At 41.9% G+C, this 15,419-nt stretch overlaps 1 protein-coding gene across 1 annotated transcript in view; it reads right to left on the reverse strand.

Moving 5' to 3' along the window:
* Window positions 1-12,876: 12,876 nt before the first annotated feature.
* The window catches only part of LOC143182970 (potassium voltage-gated channel protein Shaw), a 31,541-nt gene continuing 28,998 nt past the window's right edge, over window positions 12,877-15,419 (reverse strand). The window contains exons 4-5 of the mRNA XM_076384311.1: window positions 14,015-15,047; window positions 12,877-13,267 (exon numbers count right to left, since the gene is read on the reverse strand). Coding sequence (XP_076240426.1) covers window positions 13,203-13,267; window positions 14,015-15,047 — 1,098 coding nt within the window. The 3' untranslated portion in view covers window positions 12,877-13,202. The remainder of the gene's footprint in view (window positions 13,268-14,014; window positions 15,048-15,419) is intronic.

A 15,419-nucleotide genomic window follows, 5' to 3' on the forward strand; every position in this document is an offset into this window, starting at 1 on the left:
TAAACTTAGGTAATATTTATTTATTTATTTATTTATTTCATATCTTGTGCACTATATTGTTCTGGTTGCCATTAAAAAAGTTGTTTGCGAGTAAAATTTGAAAGTGCATAGATACTTAAATGGAAAATTCGTTTATACATGGACTTTAAATGAAAGAGAGAATCAGAAACGAAGAATTTCTCTAATGTAAAATACGTCCAAGATCAAAGGATAAACGTGAAACACTTTGCCGCGGGGGCAGTTACTTTAATTAGAAAACCAAATAGCTTCTGGCTCTTCTCAGAAATATCCAATTAAAATTCTACGATGTCCCTTAGTTTCCATATGCCAGAGGAGTGGTTTTCGACTGGACTGGGTAGCAAGCATTAATCCAGACTCGCACAGTACACTGTCGTGTCAAAGAGTTAAATAGTCTTTATTTACAAACGAACTAGCTTAAATCACAAACGCAGCGCACAACTCTCGATACAATAATAGATATATAATTCGCCTTTTTATTTTTCTTTCTTCCAGTTCTCTTCTTTCGATTACTCGTCGCGATCATCGGCCACGATACGCCGCGGAGGAATCAATCTCTCACAACATTTTTCCATCCACTGTTTCCTAAGAAAATTCTCCTGTTTATACATCCTTTTGGACAGCCATTGTTTCTTACCACAATCAAACTCGTAAATTCAGTTCAAGTTACTATAATTCAAAATTTTTCAACAAACATAGGACAGTTAATAGATTAATTAAAAAGTACTTTGCAAAGATCTAAAACTCTGCGTTGATAATTAATACAGGATCTAACACAGTTTAAGGTAAACCCCAGAACAATCAATTCGCCAACAGTTGACGAAAGTTCCCAGATGGTCAGCGATCCAGGTACCCATAGCACCTAGCATGGTTTAACACGTCGAGCACCGAACTAACCAGCACAACCTGAACGTAATGTTTATTGTTGGTCACTAATGACCAATGCGGGCACTTAACGTGTTAACTTCGGTGATCTAACGAGAATAGTGCTTTCCACGCGGCAGTAGCTGTTGCTTAGAGAAACTAGGGACCTGAAACTGTGAAGACAGAGAATTGGTAGTCCTGTTCCTTCGCTTCTTCCCATCCATCTGCCCCGCGAAACGTAATCACTTTCCCCCCAAGAACGCCGCGGCGAACGTGGACGATGATCGCAGGAATCGCAGCGATAACGATAATGATGTTACAAGAATAAATTATAATGCTATTAATACAATAATGAAGGTGACGTCACGCCGAAATTTCAAAAGAAACATGCTCCGACGAGAACAGTTGCGGCGTGACGTTACGAGCTCCTCATCGTTTAATCATCTGACTCCTCGCCGTCGTTTCCTCTCTCTTTAAGTGTATAACCGTAATGATACGTAATAATAATAATAACGAGATTAACGGTAATCATGATCAAACGACGACGACTTCCGCGGCTCGGGTGACTGGCGTCCGACGCGGACGTCGTCGGTGTCGCTGCCATATGAGAAAAGTCGTATCTCTATCTACAAAGTCAAAAGGACCGATAAAATGTGTAAAAGGGCGGTGGTCGTTGAACCTGTGTACATGCCTCTGTGTACGCGTGCGTGTGTCGTGTCGTGTGTCGCGTGGGGTGTAGCTGTGGTGTGTGTTACGAGTCGGGTGTTTTCTGTACAGAGTCCATGGACACAGCACATGTCGCTCCCCTGATACCGTACTGTGCTAACTCGTAGTAAGCTTCTCTTTTTTTTTTTTGTTTATTTTATCTCTTTTTTTTTTCTTTCGTTTGCCTTATCGGCCACTTGACTTACCCCTGCGAATCCGGTCTAGCGAAACTCTTCTGTATCCCTGCGAGCCCTTCCTCCTTTAAAGCGTTATGATATGTATACTATCTATGAGATTCGGCGAACGTATCTCTGCTACTGTGCGTCCTCTCTTCCCTGGCTTGCGTCACGTGACGACCATCCAATGTTACAGGTTGAACTTTTCTGTAGAGATCTTCGTACCTTCTCGCGTGGGCGTTGAGCCATCGAGCAGACGTTCCATTTCGCGATTTTTTCTCAGATGAAAATTAGTGTAAGCTCTTTCGTGGAATAATGTGGACAGCGTAGATCATTTCTCTTGGGGTTTGTTATTTCTATGGCGGTACGCTGGGAGATATAATTTTCTTGGATATTATAGTCGTGTTTGTGTTACAGGGCGGTTAACGTTGGCCCTGATAGCGGGAATATATGAGTAAATTTTTTGAGACGCTGGAAAGGTTTCAGCGAGGCTTGCGATATTATCTTGAGTGACTTTTACCATGAAAATGGTATGTCCCGTTTTCACGCAAGGTAGTGTTGTAGTTTATGGATATTATTAAAAAGCTTTACGTTCAGTTCGGTATTGATTCGTGCATATATGTATAGGATGTATGCGTGAAACTTGTTAAAAAAATTTAATAATTGAACCAGTGGAAGCTGATCATAAAATGCTGTTAAATATTTTAAAATTGCTTTTAAAAGCTGTTACAATGTTAATAATATATTTTGTAATTTTGAAAGATTACGTTTCGAAAGTTCTGTGTGAATTATTGAAAATAAAAGGTTGCTTGAATATCTGTTAACAGTAATTTTTGCGACCCGCAGAATTGTGGGTGAATAATCTCTTCCTGTTGAAAACTGATACAGGACGCTCCTACATGGACCGGGAAGGAACATATGTTAACGCGTTTGAATATTTGAATATTAATTTCTATCTATGACACGTGCCATTCGATCAAATATTTAAAGCGACTGGTATGTACTTATGAATATTTACGATTTATGATCTTGCACAGTTTAAATCTTTTCCTGTACGATGCATTTGTATGCATCTGTCAAATTTGTAATCTAAACACGTAAATTGCATAACACTTTCTATAAACAATTCATATATTAGTAATTCTCAGTTTCATTCAAATTTTCCGGATATTCGTTCGTTTATTTTAAAAGATTTATATCAGAAATAATATAAGCAACGTGAAAGAAAATTGTATGCATATTGATAATATAACATTGAAATATCTATTCAACATTATTCCTTCAATACCTCGTTCATATATTTCTTGTTTCCACTTCTTTTTCCTACAATCGGCGATACGTCATCTTTGTTTTCAATCCAAACGAGAAAAATCTCCAGTTCTTTCTGTAATTGATTACGAAGCTGCAGAAAAAAGAACTCGAGTGCATATCCTTCCGTTGGTCGGTTCCATTGACGATGAATAAATGCATTTTAAATACTCTCAGGGATTAGTTCACAGATTTTGCTTCCGTCAACACATAGCTGATGACCGGAACACTGACAAGGATCGCAGCTTCATTTCTATGTTGACTTTCATTTAGATTTTCTCTGTTGCTTTTGTATCCCTTTTGTAGTCATATCGATATTTGACTGTGTTATTCAATGTAAAATAAAATCAGGAGTCTTCACAATACAGATAAAAAAGTGTCCTTTGATATAGCAGATTCAATCACCAGTATTGTCCGCCATCTTGGTTGCAGATTTAATTTAGGAAGAGTAGAAAGAAGAGTAACTAAATTAAACCAACCAGCTTCACATCTACTTGTTAAAAAATGTCTATAAAATAATACAAAAATAGTAGAATACTGTTATACTTTAGTATACTCATTCATCTCGAAGCCAACATAAGCCAACACCAGCTACCGAAACCTTTACAGCTGTCTTCTCATTGGACATGCAACTTGACAGGTAGAACTTCCCATCAGGATTCATTTCCATCACGGGCACCGACAATCCCAAATCGAGTGAAATTTCAGCTTTTGGGTTCTTCATGTTCCTTTGCAAGAGAGCCAAGATATAAAATTACCCCAATTCTATCGTGCACGTACGTTGTTCTAACTCCGTTTCCACAATCCTGTCAATTACAAGTCTGTCAATTACAGCCGACCCGATTGCGGCCAGTTGAATAGCTGTCACAGTGCCGAACGTGTTTGCCGATCCCCGAGCAGATTTATTCATCGCCGATGGGACAATGTATCGGTCCATATGAAGCTGCGCGCTGAGGATATGTCAGGCTGCTTTCCCCATTGACGCGCTCTTCGAAGGACAAGCGAAAAGAGAATAAAGTCGGTTTAAAGATTGACTCGGTCTACCTGAATCGGATCTGCAATCACTTTTGTTCACTTGTGAATGTAAAATAAGTAAAAACGATATCTACAAAAAACTTCAATTCTGCATTCTTGGTAAATTGACATTTCGATTGTTGAATATATTTCTGAGTGTATTAAGGCATTGGTTAGAACTCGAGCAGTGATTTAATGGTAATAGCTCGTCGAAAATAAAAAGGGTAGCGGTGAAGAGGTTGCTTTAGTTTCAAGCCTGATGCCAAGATCTTAAATCGAGGTCTTGCTGGTACTTACTTTGACTGGTGTTAGACACAAGTGGATTAGTGCTTGTTCAGATCAGACAGATTCGAGTAGAAGAGTCGGGTCAAAGACTGACGTTTCGCCGTGGATCGATTAGACGTTAGGAATTGAGAAAATCGATTGACGAGGTGAGCTTAATTTGTGTCCTCCAGTTGGTAGTATCGCGTGTTCTATGTAACGCAGTGGACTTATCTTTCATCGGTTGGTCTGTTTAAGTTACTGCCAACAGGAGTGGAAGATTGATGATATTGACGAGCTCGAAGTAGTCGGATGCTTGATTTTGGGCTTAAATATTGAAGAAGTGGGATTGATAGAGCGATTAGTGAAATCGTGGGATAAACTTAATTTCAAACCTTGAATTGATGAATTGTTAATAATTGTTAATAAACTTGATTGTAAATTTAAAATGGCAGTTTCGCGAGCCTTATGTACTTAAAAATAACAGCTTAAGTAATTTTGACGTTAAATTAATAACCATCATTAGAAAGTAAAGGACCTTAGGTTGTTATAGAAATTTATCTATCTACTAATCGTGTGTACTTTCTTATCGCATGCGTACTAATTAAATACCCTGTTGCAGACGAAATGAGCTCAAATTGTATAAAAAATGTAAAAAATTACGAACATATAATATCACAGCAGCAAAAGTTGCATATCAATAGGTATGCTAAATAATTATTTTATAAAGCGAGTACAAACAGTAAAATTCACATAAAAATTCAAACTAAATATTTTACCTATATAAATTATCGTTTTTATGATATAAGACACTAAGTACAAAATTTTCCCACACAGTTTTTACTTTATTTCCCTGTTCATGGATTTAGAGTATTTTTTAAGCGCCATTTTTTCATTCGCAGGAATTTAGTGTCACATATACGTACTCTCCTTTCTCTTCAGAATGATTCATTTGCACGTCAGAGCAGTATTTTATTTGAGCATGAAATGATATTCCACAGCGCTTAAATCGATTCCTTTGCTCTATTTTCATTCAGTTTCAGTTCGCTTTCCTTCAGTGTTTCCTTTTCAGTTTTATTTTTGAGTTATTCTATGGCGAGTTAGTAACTCCCCTTTGTCTCGATATCATCAATTTCGGTAAAACTGAAATATAATAAATTCTACACTGTCTGTTAAACTGAGTCCACTACATTTTAAAACTGTCACCCTGACTTAAATCCACCTCCATCTTCAATCCTGCGCCCTCGCTTAAATGAATAGGATATCTCTCGCATACATACGCCTTCATTAATCTTCAACGAACTACAATAGAAATTGAATAAGAATCCATTCCTCTTCCTACGACGCCTCGAACGTCCTCTTCTACGTGATAGCCCATATGGAATTCAGAATTCGATCATTAACCCCTATAAATTATCATCCCTAGTCCATTCCCCGTAGCTCGATTAGAACTCCTTGCGTCTCCCTTCGTCGTCTATAAAAGTCAGATCATTACAATCACATAAAAGCAGATAATCCTCCGATCCCTCTTACGTATCTCCACCGATTTGTCTTCATCCCCCTTCAACTCTGACGCCCTGTTCCGGTTGCGATCCCGAGCCGCCCTTAAATCACCGTCAGCCTCGATCGAGGTCGATCCGAATGAGAAAGGCTTCGAAGAAAAGAATCCTCCATTCTCCCTTCTAATTGTTCCCCTCGAGCTCAGTTTAAATTCAGTCCAATCTTCAGCTCCAACCCCCTTCGCGGCGCCCTCCACGCACTCCGCGTAATCCACCCGCAGCGGGGTTGATTCGAGCGTCTCCCCAGCTCTCGCTGGCGGGAAATGCTCCAACGAGGGAAACTTTCCAGCGGGTGAAAAGTTCTCTCAATTCTTCACGCATCCTCGCTTCCTCGCGTGCCCCTCTGCTCGCTCAAATTTTCCTCAAGACTCTCTCGAATTCGCAACAGCCAACGCTTCTCGCCCCCTCAGCGGTCACGTGGTCCCCGCCTCCTGGAGCCTCTAAAAATTTGGGGACGCTTCTGTATTCCTCCTGATTCACGAGATCGATTCACTCTTATCGGTCATTGATATGCTTGTCTCGACCTCCCTTCGCGCTGTCGTCTCTTCTCCCCTTGTCCCCCTTCACCCCTTGGCTTGCTCCTTTTCTTCCCCCCGTCACATTGAAAGTACAAATACGCAAACGTCGTCCTTCGAGTACAAGGTCCCCTTTTTTTCTCTGTTATTGTCTTCCTCACCCCTTGTGGCGAAGAAGAGAACGAGATCATCGTTTCTTGTTTTCTTTTTAGCTTCGAGCGTGATTCGATGATAGGGGGAAGGGGGCTGTTGTCGATTGGTCCCGGCGGTATTCAGGGTGCGCATTGCGTGTGATATACATACATTCATACATACAAACAGGCATCCGTGTGTGCGTGAGCGCGCGCCCTTCGTGTAGGTCGATCACCAAATCGGGTGTCGCGGCTCCTCTGTACTGGTGTGTGCGCAAGTTCAGGTGTGATGTCGTTCTGGGGGTTCATAGGTAACTGCCTAGTGACGGGTCTGTATTTTTTGGGGAGTCCAGAGTGAGGGAGGAAATTGAATTTCCTCTGATATTTGTATCGATGTACGTTTTACGCAAGGCGACTCTGATATATGATGAAATGTTTACGACGAATTCGGGGTGGCTGCAGAGGAAATTAAAGTGAATGAAAAATATTCTCTGCCGTGTGTGATCTGCCTCAGCTTTGCAGTAATAATGCTTTCAGGGGGTGGCAATGTGTTAAAAGGAGAGGTTTAATCCTCACCATGTTACTTGAAATTGTGAAGTAATTTAATCTTGATTTGTTAAATGATTTTGAAACTTGGGAACTACTTGGCAGTTCGACAGAAACAATTTTTCTAATTTTCTATCTTGCTTAGGCTTCTTCTGGAAAAGAATACGAGAGTTTCAACACGTACAATTTAATTAAATTGAGACCCTTTTCCTGTAGGCGATAACTAATGACAAAATCTTGAGAAAGCGTCAATTAATCTAGGATGCTTTCTGAATTAAAGTCCTATTACACTGATTGCTTCCTCGCAAATACCTCCCATATAGGCAAGTACCTATGAACTGTTAGCAACGTGTGTATTTGTGTGTGGAACGTGTAACGTGTAAGTAGTTGATTTTGGTGTGGTCATGTCCGTGTTAAGTGGTTTGCGTCGAAGATTGTTGAATCTCGACTGGAATTCAGTTTTATTGTTCCTCGAACGCGCCTCGAACGATATTACATAATGTCTTTCCTTTCTTCGAAGGAATCTCTGACGCCAGTGATATCGTCTTACGTTGTTCAGTTCGAGTACTCGCGATCAACTTTTTCTCTAATCTTCCTTCGCTCCTTTGAAAACTTCCTCACTGATTTCTTTCTAATACTTCTTTGGTTCCCTCTCCAATTCCCTCTTCGATCCCTCTTCAGCATAACAAAACCTCCCCTTATCGATTACTTCACCCTGACTGTTGCAATTCGTTTACAAATCCGTCGTTTAGTACCATTGTATTAACAATAAATTATTGTCGTACGTATTATTTAGAAAATTATTTTAATGATTGTGACCCATGGACTTTCTTACATTGTCGAATGTTTGGCGATTTAATACGTGCCTTGTTTTTATCATTGAACTAATTGTATCGTTAAAGAGTACATCTATTACCTGTAGTAGTAGATCAATGTTTTATCTTGAATTTTGTTTATTTCTTTAAATATATAGTATGTTCTACGTTGTGAATATTTGAAATAATATATCGAAGCATCGTGGAACATTACATCTAAAACTGATTTAATGGAAATTTAATAGTTAATATTCAATAACTACAGTTCGTACAGTATTTCAATTTCTATTTTATTGCATCCATTAACGATCGAAACAAACGGTTGATGAAATTGACGAGTATAATTAAAAACAGTTATTTTTTTTTTTTTAATTTTCGTTCGTATTTACGTTCTTGTAAATTTCATATTCTCTTTCCTTTCACCGGGAATATTTACGAGATACGTGAACATGCGATAGCTTCACGGACGGAATTATATTACATCTTTACGTTTCCCTCGATTTTGAGACAAATAAACTCGAGGGATCAATAAATTCGGATTAGTGAGGATTTAATTGAGATGCACTCCATTTAGGAAGATTAAAATTTCATTGAGTCAATCTTTCAGTGCAATGTAATTCACATTGTTTTTATTCAGCGACGTTGAGATATTAATTTCAAGTGATAAAGGTATTATAAAATTCTAATTATTTCACCTTGTTGGTCTTCTAGTATGACTCGTTTGACTTTTAATTACATTTTCTTCTGTACGTATATGAATAAAATTGAATCATTAAAGTGAGTTACGAATGAGGTGCGAAATTTGAAAGAGGACACTCGAGAAACGATATCACTGGTTCCAGAAGGAATCTCGATCTCGAAGATAATGGTATCATATCAGTATGATAACTTACAATTTCAGAGTTCCTTAGAGGGTTAATGATAAGGGCTATTTTCTATTTATTCGAATTAACGCGATTCCTAAAATTTTGTTAATATGCATTGATTTCGTGAACGTTTTCTGTTGAGAATACTTTTAAAAATAAAAAAATAAGCTGTATTACAAATTTCACTAACACGGTAAAATAAAGGCTATGAGAAAAAATGAAGAACTGTTGTAAAAATTGCGTCTTAAGATGAAGTGAAATTTCCGAATGAAACCTCCTTATTGAGACGCCACTTTTACTCACATGTTTGAGTGCACACGCTAAAAGCTCATACTTGTATTTATGAATGTAAAAATGAACCAAGAAGTGACTTATATTATCCCAACTATTACTATGTTATCTCATTCATTACTCCTATTATTACTATTATACTTCTAAGATTAAGTCCACCCAAATAAATTATTGCTCATCACAATGATCTATGTACACTCAAACCTTTGATTAGTGAAGCATGTCACGTGTAAATTGCAAGCAAAGAGCTAAAGCTCTTGAATCTTCCACCTAAAGGAAACAAAGGGGACAAAAGGGAAATAAAAATGAGGTTTGTCAACAAAAAAACAACATACCAATCGGCGTCAAAGAAAAAGCACCCCCCGCCAAAACATGACGTCATCTCTACCGAGAGCTCGAAGCTTGACATTCCTTTTGTCCAGGCAAGTGTTGTCGCTGTTCTCAGAAGAGGGAGGAATCGCAGGTTCGTCTAAATAGAAAACGCCTAAAAGCAGATGAAACGAGGTGTGTGGTGCTGCTTGTATCGTTCGTACTTGGATCGCCGATGATCCGCATATTTACACGTACGTGGACGTATATGCGTGTTAAAACTTTGAGGTTTATACGTGTGCATGCGTGCGTGAGTACACCGAAGATTCCTTACCATCGCGTCGCTCGTCACTTTTCCTCTACCCCACTTCAAGAACGAGATTCTCCTTGCGCTCGAACCCCCAGAGATCCTTTAACGTACCCCGAAAGACATTGTCGCTTGATTTTCAACGAGTCGAGGCAAAAGTGCTTGAAATACCTTTCAGAAAATCTGGGAAACGTTCAACCTTCCGTTACATTAGATATATTGTAGAAAATGTCACCGTAACAGTAGTAATGAATTGTACATGGTATGAAAATTTCGTAGTATCTAATGAAGTACGTCTAACTTTATGGTAAACAAATTTCTTTTCGTTTAGTACGTATAAATTGTAATGAAAGTTTTCTAGTACACTGTTTACTGTTATAGCAACTGTCTTAACTCATGCTCCCACGTGTGTCTCGAGAGAGTTTCTAGAATGATCTAATGCTCTACGCCCCACACGTGGGAACGTGGTTTTACTATTATTTAGCGATATAGACTACAGTTAAATTAGTATCACTAAATGTTTATCAGTTCCCTACTTTGAACATGTTCTCGTATTTTGCGATTGGAAAGTTGTGCATCGTCCTACGCAGTCTTGTTCAATCGTTACAGTGATTATAAATAAATGATTTTTATTCATAATCGAGAAAACCACTTGCGGATGATATAAACGTTCACCTACTTGAAGGTTGTAATTACATGCAGCATCCTCAATCAAATACCAGCAATGACTTTATCTCGGCATAAGTATTTCCAAAGTAACTATTCACAATTCAAATTAGTAATTATTTTGTTTTAGAAACAATTACCAACCGAGTAAATAGGCAAAGGAGTCCCTGCGATAACGATAACCATGATTTACAACGCGTTGATAAATACATCTATAATCGAAATGGGTTGATAACGAAAATTCATTCCCTCATATACAGTTTTCCTCGTACGCAGCGAAAGGCTTGAAGGTTTCCACCATTTTCCTGCCAAGGATTTCACTCGCGATGAAGAAGAAACTAAACTGGGCCCAATATTCCTTATTTCTTATCAACACTTAATTGGTGAGATGTGATTTCAGGGGATCTCACAAAACCCTTAAACGTCAATGCAATAGACAGGGTATTTCACAAGAGATGTAACAAATTTTAAGGGATGATTCTGCACGTCAAAATAAGACGAACCTAAAAATGATATAACTGTGCTTGAGGCTTCGTTCCAGGCTTACTATGCCTATAACAATATGTCTGACTTGGGGCTTACTCTACTGCCGACGCTCGCTAGTCTGGCCATACACAGCTGAAGTCAGTAGAATAAGTCCCAAGTCAGACACACTTCGCGAGTATTCCCGGTAATTCCTCAACAGTTAATAACCCCGAAACGAAATTTCAAGCGCAATTCTTTCTGTCCCCCTTTTCGTCTCATTTTATTCTCCCTCCCCAAAAGAACCAAAACCTCGAAACCTGCAGGACCTCATCTCCCCAGTTAAGAGTTAATCCCAGACAATCTCGACTAAACGTTTCACCGTTCCTGAAACAACGATCGCGCAAGATTAAAGGCATCTTTGGGCCGATCGTGAAGCGCGCCAGAGGGATCTCCACGGTACGACGTCGAGTCCTGACAAAAATTCCTACCGACGTACCGAACGCAAATATTTAAGCTCCTCGAGATCCGGCAGTCTCATTACGCCGCTGTTGCAACATTCACCGGATACTTTCAGGAATTTTTGGCAGCGAAGCTGTGCTTTCCGGTTCATAAATTATTCGGACTCGACGAGGGACGAGGCGCGTTCTCTCGCTTGCCGTCGCATCGAGCCACCCGGACCCGATGAATATTCCTCGTCGCCTCGATCGAGCCCCTGTGAACACTCATCCCCTGCACGAACACTTTTTTTCTACAGCTTACACGCTATCGTGGCGACGCTGACGTCACCGATACGAATCTCGAATACGTTCTCTCTCGTTCTCTCTCTCTCTCTCTCTCTCTCTCTCTCTCTCTCTCTCTCTCTCTCTCTCTCTCTCTCTCACGGCGCTACAAACGATGGCGAGCGGATGATCCGTGTTCGCGAGGATAGCGCGGGGGTTGAGGCAATGGCGAGGAAAGAAAAGGGGGTGGCCCCTCGCGGGGAGGGTGGCCGGATGGCAGGAACAAGTGAGGCGAAACAGAGAAAGAGATTCGGCTGAATGATGGATCGCGAGAATATCCCTGAATAACGTTTGATCGGTGCATACGAAATGTCGGACCTTTTGTGCGCAGCGAGGCTCATTTATCCTCCGCCGATTCCCTCGGTTCCGCTACTGTCGGCTCGCTGAACGATTCACGCGAGGCTCTTCCGCGAGAAGCGAGCGTGATTTAATTGAAAGCTTCGATTAATTGCTTGCTCCGCACCTCTGCCTTCGAAAGCCAACTTGCTGGGGTTCTGCAGGGCTTTTCCAAATAGACCTTTTGTACGTTAGGATATGGTCGAGGTCGGTTTATTCTCGAAACAAGAGCACTGTGTAAGACGGTTTTACACAGATGCGGGGGATCGTGAAGTTTCTTGTAGACTCGGTTATACGCGCGTGTAACAGTTATTCGTGCTGATGTTTCAATTATAATTTTATGCTCGGATACGGTTAATGGCTCACTGCCCGGAGTTTACGAATTGTGGGAAATGAAACTGGCAAACATTGACACTGCTGACATCTGCGGTTTGCAGATATGGGAGAGCTGAATAGTGATTTGTTGTTGCAGAGCCCGGGCAGGTTGGAGCATTCAAGATTTCATCCTCCAGTCTCAATATTTGCTTTATACCTCAAACGTTTAACTACGTAAAGAAGGAAGTTCGGTAACAGGCGTGTCTCGATGTATCTTATACGAAATCAACTTGGATCCAGAATATTTATCCTTTCATGTAAAATCTAAATAATTATTGCGTACCTTAGTCGCCTATCATGAAACGTGTAACAATCGCGCTCTCCACAAGCCTCTCTGTTGCTAATCAGAGGTATGTGTTCACCTGAGAATTTCCCACAACAGCTGCTTCCGAAAGTACTCTCATATCATCTCTTTTGCATGATTCTGCAGCCTTGCATGATAGTTGCTCTCCACGAGCCCTCTCAATGTTCTGTAAATTGATAAAATTCGACTTTCCAGAGCAACTTGCTGTGGTTGCACTCTCAGCTGAACACATACCTCTACTGCGTCAGGCCCTATCAAAGCCTATCCCGATGGAATCTGGCTGAATCTGTCCCCGCTTCGGCTGACTGTCTGCCTTAACGCGAAACGACGAGAGATAAAGCGAAAGACGTTCTAATAATTCACGTGGCGTCGCCGTGGAAAGCGTCGCAATTCGACGCGGTAAAAATCCGACATTTCATCCGCAGTGATCTAATATTCCCTTATAGACCGCGCAATCTTGATACCCGTCTTGAGCCCGTTCCTCCAGCAATCTTCCCTCCTCCGGCTCTCTCACTCTTTCCCCTCTCGACTCGGTCGTCCCAACGCCCCGGTCGAGTGCACCTCGGCAGTGGAGAGTAGTCTTGGTTCCAGCTTAACCCAAACCTCCGGCTGTCTTGGTCCCGTTAGTCCGTAGGTTAGAGTTCCTCCGGTCCTCCTCTGGAACCCACGGTACAAGAAGAAAAGGAAAACAAAGAAAGTAGAGACCTTTGCGATCGGGTGACAATTACTGCTAAATTGTCTCGGTTCAAACGTTTTCGGATTTAACTTTGCACCGCTTCTGCTCCCTTTGTGAATCCTAATGGTTATGGCCTGGGGAAGGGTTCAGAGATTGAGATGTCTGGGTAAAATCCACCTACAGTAGAGCTTGGACGCTTTTAAGTTGAGGTGCTGTACGAAATGGATTGTAATTGATGATCATAGTTGATTTTCAGTGCATTTAAGAGAGTATACATAATCAGAGGTTCGGTTTCAGATGAAATTCTAAAACTTAAATCCCTATAGGAGGTTCCAAACAACTCTAAAAAAAAGCTCCCACTGTTCTTCAAATATGAACACACTTGTAGCAAGCCTCCTTTTCCAAGCATACGTACACCTGAGCATTTTTCATATCCTCCTGTCTAGAATACACCCTCCAAAAGTGTCCCACAAATTTTTAAACCCCCTGTACAATACAACAATCAATCCCCTCTCTAAGGGTCTTAATCTCCCACACATTAATTACCCCTAATTACCACCTGTCAGCAAGAGAACAATCCCTCACCCATCCTCCCCTGATTAATACCTGTCTCCCGCACCAAACCACACTCCCGAACAATTCCCTAAAGGAAATCTCCCTGTTCCACTCCGCGCTACTGAACGCGCCCTAACCTTCAGAGGGTCTGGCAGCGCCCCTCGAGAACTTACCTGTCTTCGTGGCGAACGTGACGTCCTTGGGATGATTGGTCTTGATAGCGTTCATCCGTCTGTTCTGGGGTCCCTGTCCGGTGGGGCAGCCGCCCCCGGTCGTCTGTCCCAAGCCAGCGCCCAGGCCCCCACCACCGGACGTGGGCCCACCGGATGGCATGTGCTGTTGCACGCAGCCTGGCGGGCCCCCAGGTCCTCCGGCCATTCCTGGCGCGCCGGGAGCCCTGACCCTGGGCTGCTCGACCGGAAGTACGCGGCGCCTCTTCTTCGGTAGCTTTGCTCGCGCCTGCGTGTGACTGTAATACATCGCAAAGTTGCTGACGATCACGGGCACCGGCAGGGCGATCGTGAGGACACCGGCTAGAGCGCAGAGCGCGCCGACGAACATTCCGACGTAGGTCTTCGGCACCATGTCCCCGTAACCGACGGTGGTCATCGTGACCAGGGCCCACCACAGGCCCAGCGGTATGCTCTTGAAGTCGTTCTTCGGGTTGTACTGGGTCCGTTCCGCGTAGTAGACCAGACTGGCGAAGATCACGATGCCGAGGACCAGGAAGAAGACGAGGAGGGTGAGCTCCTTCGCGGAGGCGCGGAACGTCTGGATGAGGATCTTGAGGCCGGAGGAGTGGCGTGTCAGCTTGAACAGTCTCATGATCCGTATTATGCTCAAGAACTCGAGGATGTCGGCGTTCTCCAGGTGGGAGGCGAAACGCTGGAGGGCCAGGTCGAGGTAGAAGCTCAGGGTCGCGACCATGTCGATCAGGTTCACCGAGCTCTTGATGAAGACGCAACGGTTCGGGCTCGCGGTGATCCGTATTAGGAACTCGAGGGTAAACCAGGCGTTGCACATGCACTCGATGTAGAAAAAGAAGTCGTGGGCGTTCGTGTGCGTTTTGTCCACCGCCCATGAGGTTATGTTGCCTATGTTCACCGTCCGGTTCACGATCACCGGCACTCGCATGTCCGGATGCGTCTTCAGGCAGAACGACACGATCGAGATGCAGATGAAGAGGACTGAGACTATACTGATCACCTGCCAAATAATTAGGAATGTTCCATTATTCGCGTACGATTCACATTTTTGGACTAGTTTAAGGTCCGATGCCCTGGAGCGATATTTTGACGCACGATCTCACTGCGATCATATGTCTGTCCTTCGTTACTTGTAATTGAGAAAATAAAGAAAGGCATATGATCGCAACGAAATCGTGCGTCAAAATATCGCTCGTGTGCATTCGTCGTAAAATCTAGAGAAATGAAGGTAAAAACAATTTACGTACGTACACCCTCGCTTAAAAATATTATAGCATTATTATTTTTCACGAACTTTTGCTTACAACTTTTGCAATACAAATTATCAAAGTAATAATAACAGAAAGTTAGAGCAAAACGCGTGACAAGTAAA

Source organism: Calliopsis andreniformis, chromosome 9 (assembly GCF_051401765.1).
Source record: "Calliopsis andreniformis isolate RMS-2024a chromosome 9, iyCalAndr_principal, whole genome shotgun sequence".
NCBI classification, from domain to species: Eukaryota; Metazoa; Arthropoda; class Insecta; order Hymenoptera; family Andrenidae; genus Calliopsis; species Calliopsis andreniformis.